Source organism: Coturnix japonica, chromosome 1 (assembly GCF_054131305.1).
Source record: "Coturnix japonica strain WE chromosome 1, WE-NBRP24, whole genome shotgun sequence".
In the NCBI taxonomy this organism is placed as follows: Eukaryota; Metazoa; Chordata; class Aves; order Galliformes; family Phasianidae; genus Coturnix; species Coturnix japonica.
In genome coordinates, this window is record NC_140663.1 from 49,073,391 (window position 1) to 49,099,510 (window position 26,120).

The 26,120-nt window shown below is 37.6% G+C and overlaps 1 protein-coding gene across 5 annotated transcripts in view; it reads left to right on the forward strand.

The window, feature by feature from the left end:
* The window catches only part of WASHC4 (WASH complex subunit 4), a 42,426-nt gene that overhangs the window by 9,321 nt on the left and 6,985 nt on the right, over positions 1 to 26,120 (forward strand). For 4 of the 5 annotated variants that reach the window (XM_085518617.1, XM_015864186.3, XM_015864196.3 and 1 more), the window contains exons 7-32: positions 1,346 to 1,428; positions 2,716 to 2,758; positions 3,319 to 3,422; positions 4,048 to 4,168; positions 5,254 to 5,377; positions 5,478 to 5,605; positions 6,690 to 6,850; positions 8,456 to 8,582; positions 9,087 to 9,212; positions 9,725 to 9,832; positions 10,833 to 10,979; positions 11,108 to 11,187; positions 12,211 to 12,316; positions 13,024 to 13,140; positions 13,836 to 14,004; positions 14,153 to 14,307; positions 15,391 to 15,465; positions 16,256 to 16,360; positions 18,545 to 18,679; positions 19,758 to 19,866; positions 20,896 to 20,962; positions 21,656 to 21,742; positions 22,260 to 22,407; positions 23,423 to 23,519; positions 23,947 to 24,143; positions 25,569 to 25,668. In XM_085518617.1, coding sequence (XP_085374743.1) covers positions 1,346 to 1,428; positions 2,716 to 2,758; positions 3,319 to 3,422; positions 4,048 to 4,168; positions 5,254 to 5,377; positions 5,478 to 5,605; positions 6,690 to 6,850; positions 8,456 to 8,582; positions 9,087 to 9,212; positions 9,725 to 9,832; positions 10,833 to 10,979; positions 11,108 to 11,187; positions 12,211 to 12,316; positions 13,024 to 13,140; positions 13,836 to 14,004; positions 14,153 to 14,307; positions 15,391 to 15,465; positions 16,256 to 16,360; positions 18,545 to 18,679; positions 19,758 to 19,866; positions 20,896 to 20,962; positions 21,656 to 21,742; positions 22,260 to 22,407; positions 23,423 to 23,519; positions 23,947 to 24,143; positions 25,569 to 25,668 — 3,019 coding nt within the window. Of the gene's footprint in view, positions 1 to 1,345; positions 1,429 to 2,715; positions 2,759 to 3,318; positions 3,423 to 4,047; positions 4,169 to 5,253; positions 5,378 to 5,477; positions 5,606 to 6,689; positions 6,851 to 8,455; positions 8,583 to 9,086; positions 9,213 to 9,724; positions 9,833 to 10,832; positions 10,980 to 11,107; positions 11,188 to 12,210; positions 12,317 to 13,023; positions 13,141 to 13,835; positions 14,005 to 14,152; positions 14,308 to 15,390; positions 15,466 to 16,255; positions 16,361 to 18,544; positions 18,680 to 19,757; positions 19,867 to 20,895; positions 20,963 to 21,599; positions 21,743 to 22,259; positions 22,408 to 23,422; positions 23,520 to 23,946; positions 24,144 to 25,568; positions 25,669 to 26,120 lie in introns of all 5 variants that reach the window. The other variant, XR_014935371.1, reaches the window with a different exon arrangement.

The window sequence follows — 26,120 nt, forward strand, 5'->3', positions numbered from 1 at the left end:
GCCTATTGACTGGAAAATGCTGTTAAGGTCAATGTTGCCAACTTTTTCCCAAGGGCAGTGTAAAAACATGAACAAAGACTACAAAAGATATTAGATCTTCCAACAGATCTAATAAGTCAAACCTACTGGTTTACTAGCACTTAAGAGTTACATATTCTTTGCACATCAGTCAGTATACTTTTCTTTACAACTAAAATTTGCTATGTAAAAACATTTAAACAAATAATCAAATTAATGCTATGAAATGCTACTAGGTAGTGCTGATCTTGCAGAAGACTGTGTTTGAAGAGCCCCAACAAGCTGACAATTGTCTGTATTAGGTAGCTGATAAAATGCTGTTAAATTGGACCATTGCCTGGAAATTTTAAAGAGGCAGCTGGTGCACCTTCCTAAGGAAACATGATCTCAGTTGTCTATTAATGTGCTCTTCTGGAGTCTGTTGGCTGGTTTCAGCTGCATTTGATAGAGCAATGCAAGTATAATAAGTAAAGATGCTTTTATGTTTTGTGGAAACTGGTGACTAATGGAAGGCAGAAACCCAAATAAGATCTATTTTTGATGGAGAGAAAGACAGAATTCAGCTGTTAGCCTATTTTCTGGCAAGAACAGCAGGCTGGCTGCTAGCCTGTGTGGGCTGTTTTGCTTGGGAGCCACCTGTGTGCTGACTGGCCAAACTCATCCCATGCAGGCTTCTCTCTGATGGGATTACAGAATGAAATAATAAGCAAATATTATGTGTGTGGTTAAGGGAAACTCAGATTCATTTACCCCATTTCTCAAGGAGCACCTTGTTAAAATCCATTGTAGAAATTCATTTTTTTTTTTTATGGTCAGAGTTGATCTCTTTTTAGTCATCTTTTACTATATAACTGAACTTGAGTTCTGCTTTGCTTGAGTATGCCCCTCAAAGGCAGTATTCTCTTATTTTTATCTTTTTTATTTGGAGACAGCATTCTGTGGCTGATTACTGTTATAGTACGCATGGGCCCCTCTTGTTAATTTCTAATTTGGATTTGTCTATCACCAGCTTCCGGAATGTGACTCTTGAATTTAGTGTGAAAAGACATAGCCTTTGCTTTCAGGAATATGTGGATATTCCCTCCACAGGTACCTGGACACTGTTGTTAAGACTCTTCTCAATGTCTCAAATCCTTTTTTAGACCTGTTAATTGCTAGGATGATATTTCCCATCCCACTGACTTGGATTAGGGCTGTAGTTGCAACTTAGGCTGCGAGTTTAGTGGTTTATGTTTTGTATTTTAGCAGTAATGATTTGTATTTTAGCAGTAATGATGTTATGCATAATGAGAGATATATACGTCCTTTTTATTTTCTTGTATTTCAGGAGCTGTCTTGCTTTGTTACCCGATGTTATGAAGTGGTGGTGAATGTAGTGCATCAGTTGGCTGTTCTCTACACCAGCAACAAGTAATTATTCCCTGAGATGCTGTATCACTTTTTATGTAGTTGAAAAATGTACATAATATAAATGTTCTGCCTAAGGCTTGATTATTCTTGGAATATTGTAATCTAGAGATATGGAGGATACTTTGTTGCACAAATCCAGGCTTTGTTACCCGGTTTTAAAGTTTATTTTCAGAAAAATTGAAGCTCTTACTAATGAAATGTAAGTATTGTGTTGTTTTTTTCTTTTAGATAGACTGATATTAGAGGCTCTTAGTCTTGCTGTTCAGGACATCCTCTTACTATTCTTCCAGTCTCCCTCTGAGAGATTCTTTCTTTTGACTGCTATAGTAGATATCAGTAGCTTCCAGAGCTTAAAAATCAGATCACTTTCACAATCCAGAGTTTAAATATATGATTTTCTTAAACTTGGTGGTTGAACTGATACTGGCAAACAAATGATACATGGCATGCACTTGCCATGTGACTTCATGCCTCTGTGCATGCATTGATGTTTTGGCATGACTGAGAGAGCCCCAAGTGAGTTGCACAAATTAATCAGTGGTATCCATGAGATCACTGTTTTATTCTTTAGTATTCAACATTAATTATAATCTTTGGCTAAAACATACTACAGATGAGATTGCTGGTTATTTTGATGTTGCTATTCATGGTATATGTTCCTCACAGAACAATCATGGATTTAACACATGATGTTGAGCCTAGTGAGGGTGGTTGTGCTCAGCTCTTCTCAAAGGAGAGATGAGTCCTGAATCAAATTGTTGAGTTTAGCTCTAAAGATGAAGGGCCCTACTGTTCTCTCTCTTTTTTTTTTTTTTTTTTCTCCCCACATAGGTTCATTTTCAGTTTTATTGGTTGTTCTCATTTTTGTCTTACGCTGCAGCACAAGATAGGCTTTCTGTGTAATGCTGAGAGAGAAAAGCTACACATCCAGCCTAGCTGAATGTGTGAGGTGACTTAGTACTTTCGAGCCCCAGGACTGTGTCAAGACTATTTGTTGGCATAACTCACTTGGGAATTGTTGCTAGTACGTGTGCACTGGATTAAATCAGTTGTTTAAACCAGTTACATGCCTTACATTCAAAACTGCAGTACCAAATTTGAATGTAAGGCATGTATTTCACATATGCTTTAATCATATTTGGAGGCTTATCTTATTTTCTGAATTTACTGTGTAAGTGAAGAAATGTACCCAAAGAAACAACAAAAAAACCCACTTTGGTACAGAGGAGGTAAATATGCTCTGTTCTAAGGAGTGGAAATATGTTAAAATACTTGTTTTATTTACAGGAATGCACCTAAAATTATAGAGACGTCAGGAATTCATTTTCAGGTGGGAATAACTTTTGTGCCTTTTTGCTTTTTTTTTTGTGGTTAATATATTTGTAATATTTATATTACAAATAATTAAATTTAATTAAATAAATAATTAAATTTAATTTATAATATTAATATATTTGTCGTATCCTTGAGAAAAGTAGCAAGAAAGTGAGTTTTGAGTACAACTTTCAATCTGGAATTACCTTTACAGATTGTATTTACTTAATCAGCTTTTTCTAGCCTTTACATGGAAAGGGCTGCTACTTTGTGCCTGTCAGACTCTGGCTTTCCTAGCTGAAAAGTGTTTGTATGCTTTGTTATTGTGTGTAATATGTGCTTTTGCTTTTAGCTAATCTTGAAAATCCTATCTTCAGTATCAGATCGATGAACCTGAGGGGTGCTTGCATGCAAACTACTTTTCCTTGATTGCCATTACAGATGATAATAATTATTTAAGCAACCAGGAAATCTGATTTAACTCTCTACCTGATGCCTTTTTGGCTATTAAAAAGAACTGATACTTTATATGTAGTGCAGCACATTCAGTAAACAACTCATTATTTCTTTAAACAGGCAATGTATGAGCATCTGGGAGAACTACTGACAGTCTTAATCACTCTGGATGAAATAATTGACAATCATGCCACTCTAAAAGATCACTGGACAATGTACAAGAGGTGTGTCTCTGAAGGTGTGACAGATACTCTCATGGTGTAAAAAATAAAAGCATGTGCATGTGCCTTCTTCTAAAAAAGTTAGTTTGGGGACATGGAATTATTTAGCCTCAAGCATTATACAGAAACCTCAGTGATGAGCAGAGTGAAGCTTCCACTTTGTTCTTCCAGCAGCACAGGTAAGTTTTTAGTGCTGAATTTTACGTTTGCTGTTCCAGAAGCTGCATGTGGTAAGTATCTTGAGAAAGAATAATGGTTTAAGGGGTTTAAAATGCATTTATAAGGAGTCTAATTTTGTACAGAACTGACCTAAGACCATTCATGTCCATACTGATCAAAGGCAGATAGATTTGAGTAAGAACATTATCTAAAGTAAAGAATCAACTATTACGTAGGTTGTTAAATCAGTCAAAAAAGAGCAGTTTCAGTGAAAACCTCAATAAATTGTAGTTGTTTAAATGTAAGAAGCTTAAAAAGACTTTTTTTTTTCAATAATAATTTTGGAGTTGATGCTGGGCAGAGACACAGGCAATTAAAACCTGTTCCACGGAACAGTGATATTAGAATATTGTAGGATATAATAAACTGTCGGTACATCTTGAATTCTTTTTATGTCTGATCCTTACAGGCTGCTAAAATCTGTCCATCACAACCCTTCCAAGTTTGGAATTCAAGAAGATAAACTGAAGCCATTTGAAAAGTTGCTGTTGAAACTGGAATGCCAGTTACTTGATGGCATGATATTTCAGGTAACAAAATTAATGTTCTCCAGTGTGATAGGGAAAACTGATAAAAAGCAAGATTGTTTATAGTGTAGCTTTAAACGAGTTATCACGCTTCTATGTGTATTTTCTTTTGTGTGTGTGTGTGTATTTTTTGTTGTTGTTTGTTTGGCTTGGTTTGTTCCAGATAGCGGATCTATTGTGAGATCCTTCCTTCTGCTTCCCTTGTGCTAGAACTGTTGTGTCAGGCTTTGAGTGGTAGCAGTTAACGCTTGCTGTTCTGCAGAATGAAAGAAACAGAAAACTTGGCATTAGGGCTGTGTATTCTCAGGGACATTCTTTTTTCATCCAGAGTTTTTCATAGTGGTTAGGATTAATATAAGTCCACTGAATTCAAGTTACAGTTAAACTGCTAAGTGATAAGACATAATTTGTCCTTTCCTTTCAAAGAATACTGCTGGTAACTATGTGTTGGTTTTTTTTTTTCCATCTTCACGTAATGTAATGTTGCATTAATACAAAAGCTTCTTTGTAGGTTTAATTTCTGTTATTCATTCATTCATTTCCTCTTCTGTCCTGCCAACACCCTTCCTAACTAAAATATGTGACAAATTTTTCAAATAAAATCCTATTGAAGATTATAATAACAGTTATATGAACAGTCTAAAACCTTCATGTTTTTGCATTTTGATTACTGTGTGGTTATGAGTGTTTCTATGCTACCAGATCACAATCCACATCATACATATGGTGATCTTGTTTAGGTAACGGACATATGTAAATATTACTATGAATGCATATCTGGTTTCTTGTTAGCAGCTCATCATGTGATTTCTTTGTAAGTGCCCCATGGCAGAAATATTGAATCATTATGGTTTTTTTTAATACTGGGTGTAAGAGAGGCTTTTAATGTTTTCTACGTGGTTTAGTATACAAAATAATTTAAACATATGTAAAAATCTACGTGAAGTTTAAGGTTGTAACTTCAAATAAACACCACATGACATAAAGCAATGAACCCTTGCATAATTCTCCTTGCAGATTTTTTTTTTTTTTTCCTTTGCGGTCTGAAATTCGTGGCATTGTAACATTGTTTGTTTGTTTTTCTTTAGGCCTGTATAGAACAACAGTTTGATTCTGTAAATGGTGGAGTGTCTGTGTCAAAAAATAGCACATTTGCTGAAGAATTTGCTCATATTCTTCGCACAGCCTTTGCAAATGTTGAAGCCAAACTTGGTAATGCAAGCTGATGTTTCTCCTGTCAGGTTCACTGTTTCTAAATGTGTGAGTACACTTCTGAAAGGACTTCCTTTGTTTTTTGTGTATGTTTCTGCAGGTGAACCTTCAGAAATTGACCAGAGGGATAAATATGTAGGCATCTGTGGCCTCTTTGTGCTGCATTTTCAGATTTTTCGGACCATAGACAAGAAATTTTACAAGTCGTTGTTGGATATCTGCAAAAAGGTGAGTGCTTTTCTCTTTTTCTTAATAATTAAGAGGAAAGGGAAAGTCTATATAAACGAAGTGGTTAATTTTCTTGGCTGTGTAGTGTGCTTAAGAAACAGAAAGAACACATAGTTTACCAAAGCGAGTCAGGGGAACAGACTTCAAATCTTTGCCTTTTTACAAGATCTTCCCCCTCTCTCTCTTGTTTTAAAAGATGGTCTGAAACCTGTGCTCTGAAACCTGTGCACTCACTTTGTGTTTTATACTTAGTAAGCGGTAATGTATAAATAGCTTGAAATTACCGTTAAAATGTTTATTCTCAAGTGTCATATGGCAATTAAGACAAACAGTTGATGGTTGAAGTATGAATGTTGTGGGACTGAATAAATGCTTTGGGATTTGGCTTGGTGGTAAGCATGTTTTGAAAGCCCTCTGGATTAAAGGTGATCAGGGCTTTTTCATTTCAGGTAGTATTAAGAAATGGTTAAATTCTGTAACACTGTAGAGGGAACAATGAGTGTGGTAACAGCTTTGCTTGTAATGTCCTTACTGGACTTTCGGGGGAGGATATTTTGAGGACTTTTTAAAATATGGTCATTTTATACTTTGAAACTGATTATGCAGATATAAAATAAACTGAATTGTCTGTTGTGGTTCACAAGAGGCATGAAAAGCAGATGTTTAATAAGTAAAAGGTCTTACCCTCTGCATAGTGGCATAGGATTTTTGCGTAATTACTTACGTTCATTATTACTTGTTGTATGGGAATTGCTAAGTCACGTCCTGAACCAGTGACTGAGCACCTGGTGAAGGGACACAGCCAGCCCAGGAAGCACAGGTGAAAGCAGTTCACCTCCCAAAGCCTCATTTAAGGGTTGGCTGCCACTTGGGGAGGTTCTTTACCCAGCAAATCCCTCCTTTTGGAGTACTTGGAAAAGCCCTGACCATCCTTGGTCACAATCCAGTTAAAAAAAGGCTTGCTTACTCATTCCATTGCCCTTTTTAGGATAATTTGGAACTGGTTATCTGCTATTACCTTTCCCTCCACTTATTAATATAACCTTCCCCCCACTTTGTTTTTTTGTTGTTTTTTTTTCCCCAGGTACCAGCCATCACATTAACTGCAAACATTATCTGGTTTGCTGATAACTTTCTGATTCAGAAGATACCAGCGGCTGCCAAACTTCTGGACAAGAAAAGTGTCCATGCAATTAAAACACAAAGGGAAAACTTCTTACAGCAGAAGGCTCAGTCACTTACCAAGTATGCTAACTAAATATTACTTTGTTGCGCTGTGTATAAACACATGGGTTTCTTTTATTCTTTACTAACCTTAGCAATACTATAGAACACATTAGTGTACTAACTAGTTAGAAAAAGATTGGTGCACTTTCATTACTGCTTGAAAAGTATTGGTCAGAGCTAAGCTTTCTTTCATGTTCTCTGAGAAACTGTTATTACTTGACCTAAATCACAAAGTTCTTGATGGTTTTAAGTATTTGATTTTATCAGGTAACTTTTTTTTTTAATACTTTAAGCTTCTATCTAAATTAATGTCTAGTAGCCTGAGCAGCTTTTCCTTTTTTTTCTGTTAAGGCTCTGTGGTTTCTATGTGTTTATGAACATTAGTCCCATATAGGTTAAGTAATTTACGGAGGGAATTTTTCTCTACTCTGATACTTTCTCTGCAAGCGTTTATTTTCTTCATGTCTTCAGTAGCTTATTTAATGATCTGTGAAATTCTGCTTGTCAATCTGTTTCTTTTTTGTGCTCTATGTGTCACTTACAGGTCATTTCCTCCTCAGAGTTCATTCCAGAGATCTTTTGTAAAGCTTGGTTGAAACTTTTGAATTGTCCATCTTATGAACAATGAATGCTCTGCACTGAATAGGGACATAACAGGGCTAAGATTTGTTTGTATTGCAATCAGTTGGTGGAACAGAAATAAACACTGGAATTTCATGGGTTTCCTTCTGACCCTTTGTGTAGAAGTGGGTTTGAGAGGAGGGGTTGGGGGGAGGCAAGGATAGCTATTACATAGTCTCATAGTAATAGGATGAGGAAAAATGACTTTAAACTAAAAGAGAGGAAGCTAAATTAGGTGTTAGGAAGAAGTTCGTTACTCAGAGTGGTGAGACACTGGCACTGGGTGCCCCATCCCTGGAAGCACTCAAGGCCAGGCTAGATGGAGCCCTGGCCAGCCTCAGCTTATGTGTGGCAGCCCTGCCCATGGCATGGGGCTGTAACTGGATGGGCTTTTAATGTGGCTGCCAAATGAAGCCATTCTTTGAATTCCATGTCTACGTGTATTTGAGCATGTTATTCTTTCACTACTGTCTTACTTATGTCTCAGTCTGCTTCTTCCTATAACTAGTATATTAAAGATTATCTTATGGAGAAGTATGCTTTTCAGGAGTCTGGTGTTGATGTGAAAAGTTATGATACATTATAAAAATTTCAGTTTAGAGGGAAAAATTAGCAACTCAAGGAGGACTTTTTGGCTAGTGTTTAAAAGCATTTTTAGCAGCCTTATTTAATATTTAAAGATGTTCAGTGTACATACTCCTTAGAGGGCCATTGTTCTCTTGAAAGAACAGATTATAGAAGATTTTGGCTCTTGTGTGTATTCTTGCACACATATACTGGACAGTTTAACTAATTGTTATCTGTAATGTGAATCATTAAAGATTCACTGTAATGAACACACTGAAATGTGTGCTATAATGAGATTCAGATGCTTTCAGGAATTGAGAGAATTAGTACTCTGGGGACTGAACCTACAGTATATTTCCCATAGAGGAATTATGGCTTTGGAAATAGAAAACTCTGATACTCTTCCTTAAACAGTCTGTTTGTTTCCCTGTCCAGAGATATGCAGTCATATTATGTCTTTGTGAGCTCGTGGATGACAAAGATGGAGTCTATCTTGTCAAAAGAGCAACGCATGGATAAGTTTGCTGAAGATCTTTCTAACCGTTGTAATGTCTTCATTCAGGTGTGCAATCTTTGAATGTGCTGATATAGAAAATGATACAAAAAGCAGATGGTTTTTGTTTAAGCTGTTAAAAGAAGAAATCACTGAAGTTCTGTATTCATTTGTGTTAAAAGAACTAAGCTAAAACTTGAAATGCCTATTTGATCTACTTAGGGTAACCTGTAAAAGGTCCATATCCATATGGCATATGGAAGAAGCAAATCTGACTAAATATTCAGTGGTGAAACTTTTAAGTATTTCCCTTAACTTGAGAAATGGAAAGTGTTTCACTGACTAATTTACTGACATAGGCCTAATTTGAAAGATTCTAGAAAGTTTAATGATCAGATGATTTAGTAACTGTTAGGCAGGTTTGGTTTCTTTCAGGTTTGAGATCCATCCCAGGCTTCCTACTCAGGTGGGAGTTCTCTGTTATGGGTAAAAGCTTAATTGTCTGGTGTGTATGAATATCATATAGTGGGGGGAAAAACATAATGTTTTTTTCTGTCCTTACTTTATTTTTAGGGCTTTCTTTATGCATACAGTCTTAGCACCATCATTAAAACTACAATGAATCTCTACATGTCAATGCAGAAACCTATGACCAAAACCTCTGTGAAAGCTCTGTGCAGACTTGTGGAACTTCTTAAGGTAGATCAGTGGTTGAGAAATGTTCATTGGGTATTGTGTGTATTTAAAAAGAAGGGGGGGGAAAAAAGGTTGGGGATGGAAATGATGAAATAGGGAACCTAAACAAGGAATTAGTTTTGCATGGTTTCTTTTTCAAGACTGGATTTATACAGGAGGATCGGGAGACCAGAACTGATGTATGTAACTTGTAACTAGCTTCTTTAGTTGGCATTTTCTGTTCAGCCTTTTTCCAAGAGGAAATAGTCTGTTTTGCAATTGCTTTCTAAAATTATGTTGAGCAGAGCTGGATTACTCAAACAAATGACCACAAAACAAACAAACAAAACCTCTTTATGCTCTTGTATGGCTTGATTTTTCTCTGTTTCTGAGGGTTAATTGCAACTTCAGCTGACAATATATTTCAATACATCAAGAGTCTCTGTGTGTGGATGAATCAGCCAGCATAAAAGCGAATTCTGAAGGTGACAGTTTTTATAACTATGTCAACTATTGTGTTTTGGCATTGATTTAAGGCAATAGAACACATGTTTTACCGAAGAAGTATGGTTGTGGCAGATTCTGTGACGCACATTTCTCAGCATCTGCAGTATCAGGCTCTTCATTCCATTTCTGTAGCCAAGGTATGTAAGCTCAGCTCTAATAATTAATTGTTATATTTATCTAACTCTTTTTTTTTTTTTTAAAGAAAGTCAAGTTCTTAATGTCAAGTGAAAGTATTTTAGTTTTGAAAAACCTGTAGGTATATAAATAAGCTTTCTATTAAGTCAGAGTTTTATCCTGGAATCTGTAATGCAGATGATGGCTGTCTGTGTTGTTTGTTTGTTTGGGTTTTTTTTGCCCAGTTGGAGTCCTGTCTTCCTTTCAACTCCTGCATCCTCATTTGCATTTGGATACAAATCAATGCCAGAAGGCTTTTATTTACTGAAGTCGTTATTCACTTAGTGAAATAGCAGTGGTTGATAGGATGGCTTATAGGGCTCTTGTAAGAGCATAAATTCTCTGCTCCTTTTAGTAAGGCAGAACAACTTCTGGTGGTGATGCAACATAATATGTACGTATTTTCCTTATAGAAAGATATGAGTTTAACACACATTTTGGTTACCAGCCAAATGTAAGACAAAATGGTTACAATTTAAACAGTAGATTTCTTTAATTGTGAAAATTGTTTTATGTGTTTGAAATTTGGCTGTTATCTCAGGTTGTCTGACATCTGTTCTTCTCGAATAAGTACTTATAAAAAGCTGATATATATGTAAAGATATGTGAATATGCTTGACACATACGTAAGTATTTATATGGCTGAAGAAGTTCTGAACTTCAAAGCAGCTAGAAAATTAAACTTCTAATGTACCTTAAAATAAAAATTATCAAACAGTCACAGTGCAGCTTACACGGTATTTTTGTACTATATCACCACACTCATATTTCAAGTTTATAGTTAAATAATACCCCTGAGTGGATAGTATGTGAGTCTGGACTCAGCTCTGTTCACAAAATCTAATTTGTTGTCAGAAGTACCCAATTCATGGTAAATTCTTAAACTTTGAAAAGCGCAGGTAAGCTATTGCTGTTGGGCCGAGATGATTTTTCTCTTAATTTCTGTGTCTTTCTGTCATAAAGAAAAGAGTCATTTCTGATAAAAAGTACAGCGAGCAACGCTTGGATGTCCTTTCTGCTTTGGTGTTGGCTGAGAACACCCTCAATGGGCCCAGTACAAAACAGAGGCGACTGATTGTTTCCCTTGCATTAAGTGTGGGAACACAGATGGTGAGTGCCATTATTATTAAAGACCTTTGTTTAGAATCATAGAAATGTGCAGGTTGGAAATGAGCTCCCAAGTGTTGTATCTTACAAAAAAGATATACGTAACCTTGTTGCCTTTTTCTTTTGAACAGAAAACTTTCAAAGATGAAGAACTCCTTCCCCTCCAGCTAGTTCTGAAAAAACTAGACTTGATGAGTGAACTTACAGAGAGGTAGGCAGTGACATACGATACATAGAAGGCAGGGAGAGATGGCTCTTTGCTTTGCAGGTTGTAAAATCTGGTGGCTGCATGCTGGTCATGATTTTTGCATACTGTGGACCAGGGATGCACAGAAAGAATTATAGAATTAAACCTGAAGTTTGTTAATCCTTGGGTCGGGAACACAAGTTGTGTTTTACTTAACTGTGGCTGGCTAGGTTAGTGTACTTCTGATCGTTTTGAAATTATGTCACTTTGTAAGACATGAAGCTGGTTAGGCTTTATGTAAAGTTAAAGCCTTCCTCTTAACTCAAGCTATAATCACCTGATAACCATAAATGGCATTGCAAGTGCATTTATGTGTAGAATCTGGTAGCTTTTAGAACTACTGTTACCTGGGCCATAAGGCAAACTGAAGTAGTCAGTTCTCTAATATGATTTTGCTGTAGCTACTTTTGACATCAGATAGCTTTCCTTAAGAATTTATTGTGAGGTTATACCAGACTGCTAATTCACTCACGGTTCTGTGGCTCTATTACCATGGGTATGATTTTAGGTATATTTTATGGAGACCTCCAGTGGATGATTCATGGGATAAATTTATCATGGAGTAAGTACTGTGTGCAAGTTGTATCAGAGAGGGCCTGTTTCTGATTTTGTTTGACTACAGAGGAAGTTTAGAATGTATGTTAGGCTTCAAGGCTGCTAATTGCACGCAATAAGAAAATTATTTAGAATTTTGCTGTAAAGTAAGGCTTAGTTTTTTCACAGACTGACTAGGACTTTGTAAATGAGATGTTTTGTTTGTAAATAGACTAATAGTACTCAGCATTTCTGTTTTCTTTCTTTTTTTTCTGCGAGGGCTTTTGAAGGACATTGTACCTGGAATGTTAAAATAACTGTAAAACCCAAAAAATGTCAGCTTGGAGAGGAGTTTTTTTTTTTTTTTAGCTTAAACACACTAGTATATATATTGCTGTGTTAGCAGAACAACTTGTTCCAATTCTTCATCTAATGAGTAATCTTGTATTCTAGAGTTCGAGGACAATGTGACTGTTGCTTCTTATACTGGCATCGAGCAGTCTTCCCAATCTATTTAGATGATGTGTATGAAAATGCAGTTGATTCTGCTAGACTTCATGTAAGTAATGATGTTAGTAGTGGAAGGGATTCAAAGGAGGAGTGGAAAAAGTTGTAGTCTGCAAATCTTGAGGAAAATAGTGCAAGTGAAGGAGGGAGGGGGGTGGGGAAAGAGGCAAAATTAGATGAGTTACTCATGACACAGAAATGCCTTTGCAACCTAGAGGACATAAAAGCAATTTTTGCTCCAAATCCAAAAAGCACTGTTAGTGCTCTAAAAATTTGTCTAAGTGTCTTTCTATATTACTTGAAGTTAACACTTTTTGTTAGACTTGAGCATTTTAAACCTTTGTTCACACTTGGCACCATATTCTGTAATACAGCCTGGGATAATTGACCTGCACCTTCTTCCACTTCATTTCTCCTCTCACTGCAGTATTAAGTTCCTGCTGTAGAAGTGAATTATGCTTTGTTGTACTATATCAGTGATCTGATCCATTTTTGTGCATGCCATGGTCAGTTATAGTAAGGCTGTAATACAGACTGTTGAAGATTAAATCACTAATAATTACAACCTTCCTGGGAGCAGATCAGGAGCAACTAAGTACCTTAGGTTGATGCATTGGGGACAAGTAAATGAAGTCTTGTTTTGATAAAAATGGGAGTACTGTTGGCTTTGAATTGTTTGTTGGCTTTGAACATTCAGTATTTGAGGTGTTGATGCACCTGTCAACCTGTCAGTTAAGCATGTAAGTTTCTTTTTCTCAGTATATGTTTAGTGCACTGAGGGATTGTGTTCCTGCTATGATGCATGCAAGACACTTGGAATCTTATGAGGTGCTTCTGGAGTGCTATGACAAAGAAATCATGGAAGTGCTCAATGAGGTAATTAATTTGAAAAGGAAATGAAAGGCAGCACTGTGTTTAGAATGTCTTTTAGACCAGCATCAACTGTACCAGGCCTGATGTACTGTATAAAAAAATCTTAGCAACCTTGAGGTGGTGTGAAGTATTTCAGTAACTGAGATAACGATCAATTATTATCTTGAATGTTTACAACATATTATTAGTGGTATCTGTGTTGTTCAGAAACTTGAAAATGCTGCCTTCTAAATTACATAAACTGGCAAAATCTGAGTGAGTTTCCACTGTGCAGGCAGAGAAGTGCAGTTCCTCGGATCAGCTTCTGCTTGTGTGGATGCCTAAAGTGTAATACTTTCCTTAGCATATATTCCTGGCTTTTAGTAGTAGCGGCACTATGAATGTGAGTGACTTATTTAGTGACTAATCTAGAATTATAAAGAATGTTTGACAGAGAGCGAATGTGAGTTCAGATTTCCCAAGTTTTAGGTTTTAACCTCTGAACCACTTTTTTTTTTGGCTACTTCAAAAGCAAATGTTATGTATTCTGCAGAAAGTCAGGCCAAATTGCTGAATGCGGTCTGACTATCTGGATAATAGCCCTAAATCTCTTGGCTTAAGATGAGACAAAGATTGAGACTATTTGAATGGAGATGTCAGTTCTCAAAAGACTGAACAATTTTTCTTTAATTATTTTTTAATTTTATGTCTCTGAGTAGCACTTGCTGGACAAATTATGTAAAGAGATAGAGAAGGACCTGCGCTTGTCAGTTCATACACACCTAAAGTTGGATGACAGAAATCCCTTCAGAGTTGGTATGAAGGATCTAGCTCACTTCTTCTTTCTCAACCCAATACGTTTTTTCAATCGATTCATTGATATAAAAGGTAAGCCATTTGTACACATTCCCAATCCCTTTACTTTCATCTCTGCTATGCTTTGGTTTAGTATCTCTTTTTACGTTTCTTTTTCTTGCTTCTGTAGCTAAATTGAAAGGATGATTTTTAGGTCATCATTTTATTTATGTGTTTACAGCTCATGTAACTCACTATTTGGACAAGACCTTCTACAACTTAACAACTGTGGCTCTACATGACTGGGCTACCTACAGTGAAATGAGAAACCTAGCAACTCAACGCTATGGTTTAAGTATGACTGAAGCACATCTTCCCAGTCAGACTCTTGAACAGGTATAGTGCCTGCATGATGAGTATCATTTATTCCATTAAGCTGTCATATAGACTGTTTAATACCAAGTCAATGGTATGGGCACTCACTGTTTATAGAGTGGATAGTAAAGAAGTACAATTTGTTTCCAGTGACCTTTCCCTCCAAAGTTCAATATTTTTGATGTTTTAGACAGTTAGCTTCATTCTCTCATTTGAGCGAAAGCTCTTAGAGTGACAGCCTCTTTTTTCTTTCTCTACTTCTCAAGTTGGCTTTTCATTCCTGAATTGAAAGACAGTGCTGAACTACTTTTTTTAAAGCTACTTAGTACAAAAATGCTGTGAATAATTTCTATTTCTGGCTTTTGCTTTTGGTATCTGTTGCCAATGATGTTTCTTCATTATGTAGCTGTAAAGAGTTGAGTCATTTCACAACATTGGTTTCATACAGTTGTTTGTATGAGCTTCACTTCAAAACAAAAATACACATGCAAGCACGTGTACTTGACTAACCCCTAAAATCCAGGCACAATCATTGGCGCAACTGGAAAATGTGTAGATTAAACAGTATCCTCTCTATGCACAGCAATACTAAAATGGGTTTATTCAGGGGATTATCAAGCAAAACGTTTTTCAGGCTTACACTGTAAATATAAAATGTGAGACTTAGTATTCTAGAGATATTGGATGAAATGACATCAAACAGTAGCTAGCTGCTTATGTCTTTATAGAAATCTTTGTGTCCATAAAAACCTGGACACCTGAAATCTGAGAAAAGTTTATTTTAAAAATACCACTCATGTTTGTGGGATCATGCTCTGGATCCCTTGATTTCAAAAGGATTTGGAAACAGAAATGGGCAAAAATGTAGATTTGAAATGAGAATTGAATTTCCTTTTTTTTTTTCTTTTTCCCTCCACACGTCATCTTAGAGGCACTGAACTTGAGAATTGTAGAGAGATTCTGGTTTGAAAACAGAAAATGTTGCTTCCTAAAATGCTTTCAAGTAACTACAGAAGTAGTGCTTTCAGGTCCTTGTGATTAGGTGTGTCAGTGGTTCTTGAGGATTATCATGATACAAATTCATAATGTGTAATGTTGTTTCAGGGTCTGGATGTTTTGGAAATCATGAGAAATATTCATGTGTTTGTATCTCGCTACCTCTACAATCTGAATAATCAGGTAAGATGCATTATATACTTGTTTTTCTGAATTTGGCTCCAGCTGAAGGCAAGTGCAAATTGTACATATAAGCCCACGACCCAGGCTAAATGTATGTAGTTACAAACTGCACAGTAGCTGTTGCTGCTTTGGAAGATCTTTGGGGATACTCTATCTAGACCTTGGAAGATGTTCAGTAAACATGTTTTGATTACTGTGTGCCAGTAAGATCACTCAGTGTCAAAAACTCTGAAGCTGGGGGGCTGCAGCAGGACAGGTTTTCTGCTATATAAGTTTGCATGAATTACATTATTTTTTTTGGGGGGGGGGAAAAAGGATATAAGAGGATGGGTTGTGAAGCAGTGAATTACATGAAGAATATGTACAGGGAACAACTCTGCTTTCCTCATGAGAGTGAGGGTATCCTCTGTGAAAATAAGCAGCTGCTTTAAAGAAATGTAGTACTTTTTCTGGCATTGTTTAATTTGATGTTGGAACTCATTGCCATGATATATAGTAGGACCAAAAGTACAATGTCAGAAGAGTCTGGACCACTTAATGGAGTATAGTCTCAGTAAAGAAGAGAGTTAGATGAAGCATCTGCCTGTGATTTGTTGAATCATAGCGTTCCAGAGACTGGAGGAACATAACAGACAAAGCTTATTGTGTGCTTGCTTTGTTGTCTTTGTTATTTCCCTAATCACCACCTACTAGCTGCTCTTAGAAAATGAATGTGACCTACCTAGATTGTTAACTCTTTGCAGTCAGTTTTGGGTATAACAAATGACTTTTTCTTCTCCCCCTGTCCCAGATCTTCATTGAAAGAACTAGTAACAACAAACACTTGAACACTATCAATATTCGACACGTTGCTAACTCAATTCGAACTCATGGAACAGGAATCATGAACACAACAGTGAGTATTTATTGCATAGCTGGTAGTTTTTGTTGTTTGCCTTTCCTAAATACCACTTCTAACAATGCACAAAAAGTGTACAGGTAAATTTCATTAGTAATGCGTTGAAGCACTGAAGGCTGAACCCCTGCATTTCCTAGTGGCATATTATTATTCCTGACATTCCATGCCAACTTCATCTCTGTGCTGTAACGTTCCTGATCCTATCCCTATACATCCAGGCAGTGTTCCTATGTTAGTCCCAGGAAAAATATCCCATGGTTTCACTGTCTGTGCATTTGCTTCTCAAACTTCAGTTTGACGTTATGTAGCCGTGTTGATCTCCTGTCTTCCTTACCTGGTTTCTTATCTGTGGGAATCAAGAGCTCTTGTGCACTAGGTAAAATATCCAGAGCTGACTAGCTTGCTGCTCCTTTATCCCTGAGGGCAGTTTCCCAGGGACTCCCTTCCACTCATTCCTTAAACTGCAAGTTTGTTAGCATGGAATTGTCATTTTTCTTTGCCTAGCCTCTATCACCCTCAGGATCCATGATGTCTCTAGGACACAATCATTGCAAGCCCACACAGCTGCCAATGTTGACTATTCTAATTAGTTGATTTGTGCTGGTAAACAGTGGGTCCAATGTTGTTTCTCTTCTGGTTGGGCTATCTCCTGGATTAAGAAAGTATTCAGGACCTGCTCCATGAGCCTCCTGGAAATAGCTTGCTGTACTGCTTTTCCAGCAGATATTGGAATAATTTTGGTATTTGAGAAGGATCAGAGCCTGCAAGTGTGATACTTCTGTAGCTGATGTGAGAAAGCTTTGTCAACATCCTCCTCTTGATAGGGCAGCCTGTATTGAGCACTGTCTATGATGTTTCCTTTGGCTTGCCCTCAGATTTTCAGCTCTAAGTTCTCAACAGTTCACTGCTGCTTTGCAAATTCTGTGAAATGCATTTGCCTTTTACTCAAAAAAGAAGTAGGCAATCTCATCACGTCTCCTTCCTTCCTGTCCCTTCTGAACAGTATGTGGTCCTGAATTGTAGTGCTTCAGTTGTTGCAGGATTTGTCTGGCCAGACTTCAATTACAGCAATTAGATCATAGCTTTTTAGTTACAGTGTCTTCTAGCTCCCCTTGTTTGTTACTGATGCTGTGTGTGTTGGTATGGAAGTGCTTCTGTTAGGCTGTCAGCTGTATCCTGTTGTTAAAGGAGCAAGCCAGAATTCCTCTAAGATATTTACAAGTTTTTCCCTGTTGGTTCCTAGTACATCAGCATCCAAAGCCTCTTAACTGTTGCTCAAAGCTTCACCTCCTTCCCCTTTTTAGCTTAGTTCAAAGCACTCCTTACAAGCCTGTCCACTTGTTGACAAATGTGCTCTTCATCCTTGTGGCCATGTGAATCCCATCAGCTCTCAAGAGACTGGTTTCTCAAAGGTTTATCTGTGATCACTGAAACCAAACCTTGAGCATGGCACAAGCTATGCAAGAGGTTAGGGGCATAAGGTTTTCGTGCTTCTTTGCACTGTGAGAAGTAACTTCCTTTGCTCTATTCTGTGAATGATTTTGTTTGTGAAATAGTTAATCCTGGGTGCTTTTGTCACTCGAAAAACTGTCTTGTTACTTCATTCGTTTCTTAGTGATGCAGATTTTGGTGTTTTATTAACTTCTGATCACCAGTAAATCTGTTTATGCAGACACGAGAAGTAATTGAGATATATGTGGTGAAAGCGTGCTCTATTTTGTGGTGAAGTACTTTAGAAAACATTGAGGAAGCGGAAAGTTTTGTCAAAGGTGTTTGTACGGATTCCATGACTTGAATGAAGACATTGAGCACATGTGATGCCCTTTTCAACTTCAGATGTTTGTATTGTTTCAAAAGGACAGTTGCAGGATATACCAGACATAAAATAGTCGACTGTGTGGAGAGGTCATCAAACTTGAAATAGCTGATGTGTTTCTGGTCCCTCTGCCCTTCCTGGAAGAGTAGGCCTTACAGGAGTTGTTCTTTTTTTTTCCTCTTTCTTTTACATCAGTGAAATTAGAAAGTTAAACTGAGAATAGTAGATTGAAATAAATTGACAAGTTTCCTTTCTTTAAAGTTAGTTATCATGAGTTCAAGTTACTTTGTAAGCCATGAAGCAGAGGTCGCTAGAGATGCAGATACTTTACAACTTTCTTGGTTTGACTGTTTATTTTATTCCAGGTCAACTTCACTTACCAGTTTTTGAGGAAAAAGTTTTATATTTTTAGCCAGTTCATGTATGATGAACATATCAAATCCAGGCTTATCAAAGACATCCGATTCTTCAGGGAAGTCAAGGATCAAAATGATCACAAGGTACAGTAATTTTTGAAGACTTGTGAGTAACCTGCCAAAAAAAGTAGTGCTGGTGTATGGGAAATCACAGCTTGAACCTCTGATTAATTAGCTGAGGCAAGTGTTGGGTCAGCTGCGGGAGCACAGGTGAGAGTAATCTAGCTGTGCTCCCAGAAGGGGTGGACTTCAACTCCACCTCCTCTGAGACCTCATTTAAGGGCTGACTACCCCTGAGGTAGCATCTCTTGGAGACTGCTCCCCAGTGGAGACTGCCTCAGCTTTCCGGTCAAGGCATCGACATTGGTGAGTTTTCCTTTGCTAATAACCTTTGACTATTTACCGCCATCTTGGTTAACATCTTTATATTATCCACCCTTACAGCTGGTGTCACATGCCTAAAGGTACACTGAGCTGTAACGTTTGAGAACTTTCGTATTATTTATTCATATGTTTCCAGACAAAATGACAAAAAAAAAAAAAAATTTCCTTACAAAATTGAGTGTTTTGAATTTCCACGTTTGGGTTGGTTTTCTTTCATTCTATTTTCTCCATGTTTATTTTGTTTGCTGTGGAACTGGCAGGAATAATTTTGTCAATGACTTGAAAGCAATGATTTGATGCACTTATAGTCTGTTGGAGGACCCTAAACTTGAGATTCAAGTGATGGTCAACAATTATCAGAATTCAAGGTGATGTGAAGACGTAGCATTTATTCAAATATGTCAAGATGTGGGGTAGTAGAGGCTAACTTTCTATGCTGAAGAACTGATTTCTTAGAAATATGAGATGCTGTGTTCTTCAGTAGAATAAGGCGTCAGGCTCATTGAGTGTTGGATGCTTATTTCTTCTGGGAGTACTTTCTTATTCACAGCAATGATTCTGTTCCGTTCTACAGATTATAGAAGGGATGTAGTCCAATGATTTTTATGGACTGTTAGGGATGGATATGTGTATAATTAAAAAATAAATAACCAAGCTGACGCTATGGTGTGGGAATGGAATACACTGTAAATACAAATGTATTGACATGATGAAAAAAATAGACTTTTTACAGATAACCAATTCTGACAGTTTTTTACAAATTAATATATTTTTCTAGTATCCATTTGAAAGAGCAGATAAATTCAACCGAGGCATCAGAAAACTTGGAATAACTCCGGATGGCCAGAGCTACCTTGACCAGTTCAGACAACTCATAAGTCAAATTGGTATGAAATATTATCTATGAAAACGTTATGAATGTTAATAAATGGAAATACTAGGCTTCACTGTCCATTAACTGAACTCTCAGCACAAGCTAAAACCTAGATTCAAATCTAGTCAGAGGGAATGTACTGCACCTGTAACCTGGGAAAAAGAGTCTCATCTAATTACACAGAAATAGGTCTTGCATCTCTTCATCTACAACTTGCATAGAAGCCTGTTTCCTTTAGTCTTTTCTCTTTACTATGGAAGTGATTTCTATCCAGGTTAAGTATGTTTCCCAGAAAACAAAACTAAACCTCATATTTGTCAGGCAGAGGCTGTATACCCACTGAAGTAAGTTTAAGTTAGGCATAATACTGTGATAGCATTTTTGGCTGTGGATACTATAGATGTGTAGGGCTTAGCAGAACTTGAAAGTGCTTAATGTGCCTGATGGAAAGAATTTGGTCCTTAGGCTGTAATGCAAATAAACTCAACACAGCTCTCTATAACTTCCTGAAGCGAGGTTGTAGTGAGCTGGGGGTTGGCCTCTTCTCTCATGTAATGAGTGATAGAACTAGAGGGAATGGTTTTAAGCTGTGCCAGGGGAGATTCAGGCTGGACATTAGGAAATATTACTTCTCGGAAGGGGTAGTCAGTCATTATAACGCACTGCCCAGGGAGGTGGTGGAGTCACCGGCCATGGGAGTGTTCAAGAAACGTTTGGATGTTGTGTTGAGGAATATGATTTAGCTGGGAAGTATCGGTAATGGTTGGACTAGATGATCTTCTAGGTCTTTTCCAACCTTGATGATTCTGTGATTCTGTGACAGCTAAATTGTGGATTTGTTTTAATCCTCTGGAGAGACTATTGACATCAGTTTTCAGTGTAATATTTTATTCTGCTTGGTTTTTAAAGCAGTTTCTTTGTTGAGACCATGTGGCAACTTTAGTTTACATTTCAGATGTGGTAGGAATTCTGAAGTGGGTGTATGTTTATCTCTCCCTTGTTATTTAAAGATTAATTCTGATTTTTTTTCTTGTCTTTGAAGGCAATGCTATGGGTTATGTGCGAATGATAAGATCTGGTGGTCTTCACTGCTGTAGCAGTGCAATTAGGTACAACCTTTTTTTTCCCTTTGCTTCTATTTGTGATGATGTTCCTTGAGAAATTTCTCACTCATCTGCCATAAATATTTGATCACATGGTACATTTAAGTAGTACATTTTTATGCATTTCTTGAAGCAGAATTATAAGAAATAGAGTCTGAACCCAGACCTGGTCAGTCATTGTCATAAAATGCCAAAGAGCCCTCAAAACTGTATGGGAATATGCTGTGAAGGAGCTAATAGTACACGTTTGTGTAAGTCGTTAGTTGTTAATTAAGTCAGTAATTCCTGATGTTAATCATTTCAAGAGTGTGCGTTAAAGGAAAAAATAAGAATTCAAAAATGAATGTAATGTTTCTTTAATGCTTTATACCATAAAGTTGATTGTATGCTTTTAGAAGTTCATTAAAAACTAGTGACCATGTGTACCAAGAAGTAGATTTCTTGCAAATATTAGTAAATGTGTAGTTATCGAGGGCAAGTACAAGGAAGAGCAGATGGTAGCCTGGTAAAAGCAAAAGTGTAAACAAGTTTGTGTGAGTTCAGAATTGGGCTTAATGGCACTAAGATTGGAGTACTGCAGAAATGATATAATTTTAAGTAGTTTGAGTCCAGAAGATTATAATTCTATTATAAATTATGGCAGGTACTCCAGTGAATGTAACCAGTTGAATGAACTGCTAACAAACAGTAAGTTTTCAGGTTCGTTCCTGATCTGGAAGATATTGTTAATTTTGAAGAGCTGGTGAAAGAAGAAGGACTCTCAGAAGAAACACAGAAAGCAGCGAGGTACCCTAATGTCACGCTCTGGGGTCTGGGCCAGGGTTGGGAAGAGAGGTTTGTAATTCTAAAGCTGTAAATGCAACTGTTGGTTGCTTTTGTGTGTGTTAAGTTCAACTGATTTTATACAAAAATATTTGTTGAAAGTAGAGAAAAAGCAGCAAAATCTTTCAAAACCAAAACTGAATATGAAGCATAATTTGTAGTCTTGTTACAGAACCTTCTTGATAATATATTTGATTTGAATAATACATTCTTGATAATATATTTGATTTGAAGGCTAACAGGTGTTCCTCACTGCTCCTGATGTCTGTTTCTTGGATATGTAAGGCCATAGGGGAAAATAAGCAATTATTCTATGGGGTGTTTTTTGAGGAAATAAAATCAAACTGTATGATGGAAGGTGGCCATAGGGGTGGGTTGTAATCTTGGGCTCAGGTTGGAATATTGGGTTGAAGGCTGGGATTTTGCTTAGGTTAAGAAACTTCTAGGAGAAAACGGGTAACACATTGCTTGTCCTTTTTAGGCAATTGGACTCAGTGCTAAGTGACCTCACACGTAACTTTGCAGAAGGAACAGAGTACTTTAAAATGCTTGTGGATGTATTTGCTCCTGAATTCCGCAGTCCAAAGAATATGCATTTGAGGAACTTTTACATTATTGTTCCCCCGCTGGTTAGTATTATTACCGTGTGTACCAGTAATTAAAAAACAAACAAACAAAAAAACATACAGGTTTGTTGAAATATTTTGAATGAGACCATCAATGACCATGTTATACTTTTTTCTTTATTTTACCTGATTGTGAATGGAGTTGCTTGGAGCATGGCTTTGTTGGCAGTCATCTGTAGCCATGTTCTTCTTGATCTTCACCTCAGTTTCTGCTAGCACTCGAAAAGTAACTTCAGAAACTTCTTCAGTAAAATTGTGTCCCTTTCTACTGCAGTTAGACTTGGCTTTGTTAACGAGTTTTCTTTTGAGTCAAGCTAAACTGAGTTGATGCAGTTCAGTTTGAAGTCCTAAGTGATCTTAACAGCTTCGTTTCATGACGTGACATCCTATTTGTTGTGGTTTTACCCTAGCAGGCAGCTCAACACCATGCATCTGCTTGGTTACTCCCCACAGGGTGGGGTGGGAGAGAGAATTGCAAAGATAGGAGAGAACTCATTGACTGAGCTAAAGACAGTTTAGTAGGTAGAGCAAGAGCTGTGCACAAAAGCAAAGAAAACAAGGAATTTGTTCACTGCTTCTGGGCATGAGCAGATATTCAACTACCTGTAGAAAAGTGAGGCTCATCACACAGTTTATTGGAAAGACTACCAAATAGTACCACTTCCAATGTGTCTGCCTCCTCTTGCTGAGCACAATGCCATATGGTATGGGATATCCCTTTGGTCATTCTGGGTCAGCTGACATGGCTCCTTTTGCAACCCCAGCTCCTTTCTGGCAGGGCAGTGTAAGAGGCCAAAAAGTACTGGGCTTGATGTAAGCACTGTTCAGCAACAACTACAACATTGGTGTGTTACCAGCGTTTTCCATACAAAAATGCCTAATGATGGGAGATACAAATGTTATCGTTTGGGGCAATTTGGTCAGCTGCATCTATATTTATTTATTTATTTATTTATTTTTAATGTTATAATGCTGTTAAGACTCCCAATGATTCCAAGAGAGCTTTTCACTCTTTCAGACCCTCAATTTTGTAGAGCATTCAATCAGTTGCAAGGAGAAACTGAACAAGAAGAACAAAAGTGGGGCAGCCTTCACTGATGATGGGTTTGCCATGGGTAAGTTTCAGCATGCTGATGAGTCTTTAGCCAAGCCAGCATAACTGATGTTTGCAGGAAAAGTTTGCTATTTCTCTGAGTTCCGAATTTCCCTTAATGTTTGGACTGTCTTGGCTCCATCACAATGGATCTGTGGGCTGTTTGTTTCAGAATCTCTTTAGCACGGAATAACTAGTTATGACAGCAGGTGGTTTTGTCATACATTGGTACTCCTTGATTTCTTTCAAAGCTGCAGGCAGTAGATTAGAGTTTATGCAAATATTTGGATATTATGATTTTCTTCCCATTGGATTTAATTTAAAATCAATTGCAGTTGAAATTCTAATTACATGAGAATTATTGACTTAAACTAATCCATTAATAGCACTCACAGAATGTCTTATAAATTGCACGTTAACTTTGGTGCTTGTTTTGTTAATTACCGTAGGTGTGGCTTACATTCTGAAGCTGTTGGATCAGTACCAGGAGTTTGATTCGCTGCACTGGTTCCAGTCTGTTCGAGAGAAGTATGTGAAGGAAATAAAAGCAGTAGCTAAACAACAGAACGTGCAGTCAATTAATCAAGATGAAAAACTGCTGCAAACTATGAACCTTACTCACAAGCGACTGGAAGTTTGCTTACAGGTAGAGCACAGGTTTGCTTCTGTTCTATGTCAGTGCAGTTCTGTTTTGTGGAGAAGCTTATCTTGAATACATAACACTGAGACAGCATAAGGCATTGCCTAGAAAAACAATGCCAAAAATGAGCACAAAGTCTCAGGTGCTGTGCTGTCTGAAGGGTTGGCATAGGATCAAAGAAGAGTAGAGTGGCCTTGGTTGAAAAGGACCACAGTGATCATCCAGCTTCAGCCCCCCTGCTATGTGCAGGGTCACCAACCACCAGACCAGGCTCCCCAGTGCCACATCCAGCCTGGCCTTGAATGCCTCCAGGGATGGGACATCCACAGCCTCCTTGGCTAACCTGTGCCAGTGCGTCACCACCCTCTGAGTGAAAAACTTCCTCCTAATATCTAACCGAAACCTCCAATGTGTTAGTTTAAAAAACAGCTGTTCCCCCTCCTGTTTATACGCTCCCTTCAAATACTGGAAGGCCATAATATCATAAGCATTTGTGATATTTGTGTCAAGGTGGCTGGCTGGAAGCCTTTGTATGCTGGACAGGACTCTTAATGCAACTGAAACCTTCATGTTCAAGTAGGGGAGAATGTTGAGAGGAAATCTTTGTTACAAGAAACACTGTGAACTGAATTGCTTGGGTGTGAATTCTCTGAGTTCATTCGATGCACACCAGCTGTCAAACAGAAGAAGAAAGGTGTATTTGAATTTCTAGGTCTGACTGAGGTGTAAATGCCTCCTGTCTCTCCCCTTTGTTTTTGAATTGAGGAGGATGTGGGACACATCTGCAGGTATTTGTTTATGAATAGCCCATGTATTAAGTACTGTTGTTGCTAAAATAGGTAAAGACATGTGTGACTGCCAAAAGCATGTGTTGCAGTTCTCTGCTTTACCAAAACCATCTCACTGACTTGTTCAGTAACTGATTGACCATGTGGCTGTTAAAATTATTGGGTTGCGTGGTCTTTCTTTGGGCAAATAGTTCCACATTTTCACTGTGGGTCCAAACCTCACACTCGGCCTCAGTAGCCTACATCACAGTATCATAGTCTCGTGCAGGTTGGAAGGGACCTTAGAGATCATCGAGTCCAACCTCCCGGGATTCGAGCCTTCTGTGTAGCAGAGCGGCACTTCTACCACTTGTGCCACAGGGGGGATTTGAACCCAGGGTCTCCGGTGTTGCAATGCGGCATTCCTACCACTTGCACCAACCGGGGCACACATGTTGCAGTGATGCTGATTTACTTAAGTTACTCATTAAAGTTTCTGTCTGAGTTGTGCCCTGTGAGATGCGTGTGAGTGGACTTATGTGTGGGAAATTATTTTTATACTTAAATCTAATTGCTTTTGATGCTTCTGAAAAATCGCATTGATTTGTATGTGAATTCATTCTTGTGATACACTGACACTCCTCTTCTGTATCTTTTTACTTAGGAATTTGAACTCCTTTATTTTTCATTAAGTAGTGCAAGAATATTTTTCAGAGCAGATAAAACTGCAGCAGAAGAAAACCAGGAAAAGAAAGAGAGAGAAGGTGAGTGAATCTTACATGTGGAGTGCTTTGGTTCTTGAGGGTGTATTTTCCCTACAAAACACTTTCTTCTGTAGCCACTTCGTTGCTATTGGGCTGAATCAGTATTCCTGAGGTAGTTTTATGGGGCTGAGGATAATTAAGGAGTTGAGAACACCTCAATGAGACCTTCTTTGGAAAAGTGAAATTTCAGACTGGATTTCTGAACACAAAACTTGGGGCAAGAAGAGCTGCACGCTTGCATTAATATTAAATTCAATGACTTCAGCTTCATACTTACCCACTTTATTCTTGATTTTGTTAATGACAGCCTTTTCTGCAAAACCTTTGCCGATGTAAAATATAAACTGATGTTTCTCAGCTGTCATCTAGTAGCTGTTTTACACTTTACATAGGTAGATGATGTGCTGAATGTTTGTAGAGTGTTTTGGTCTACCATTGCTTTACATTTCAAA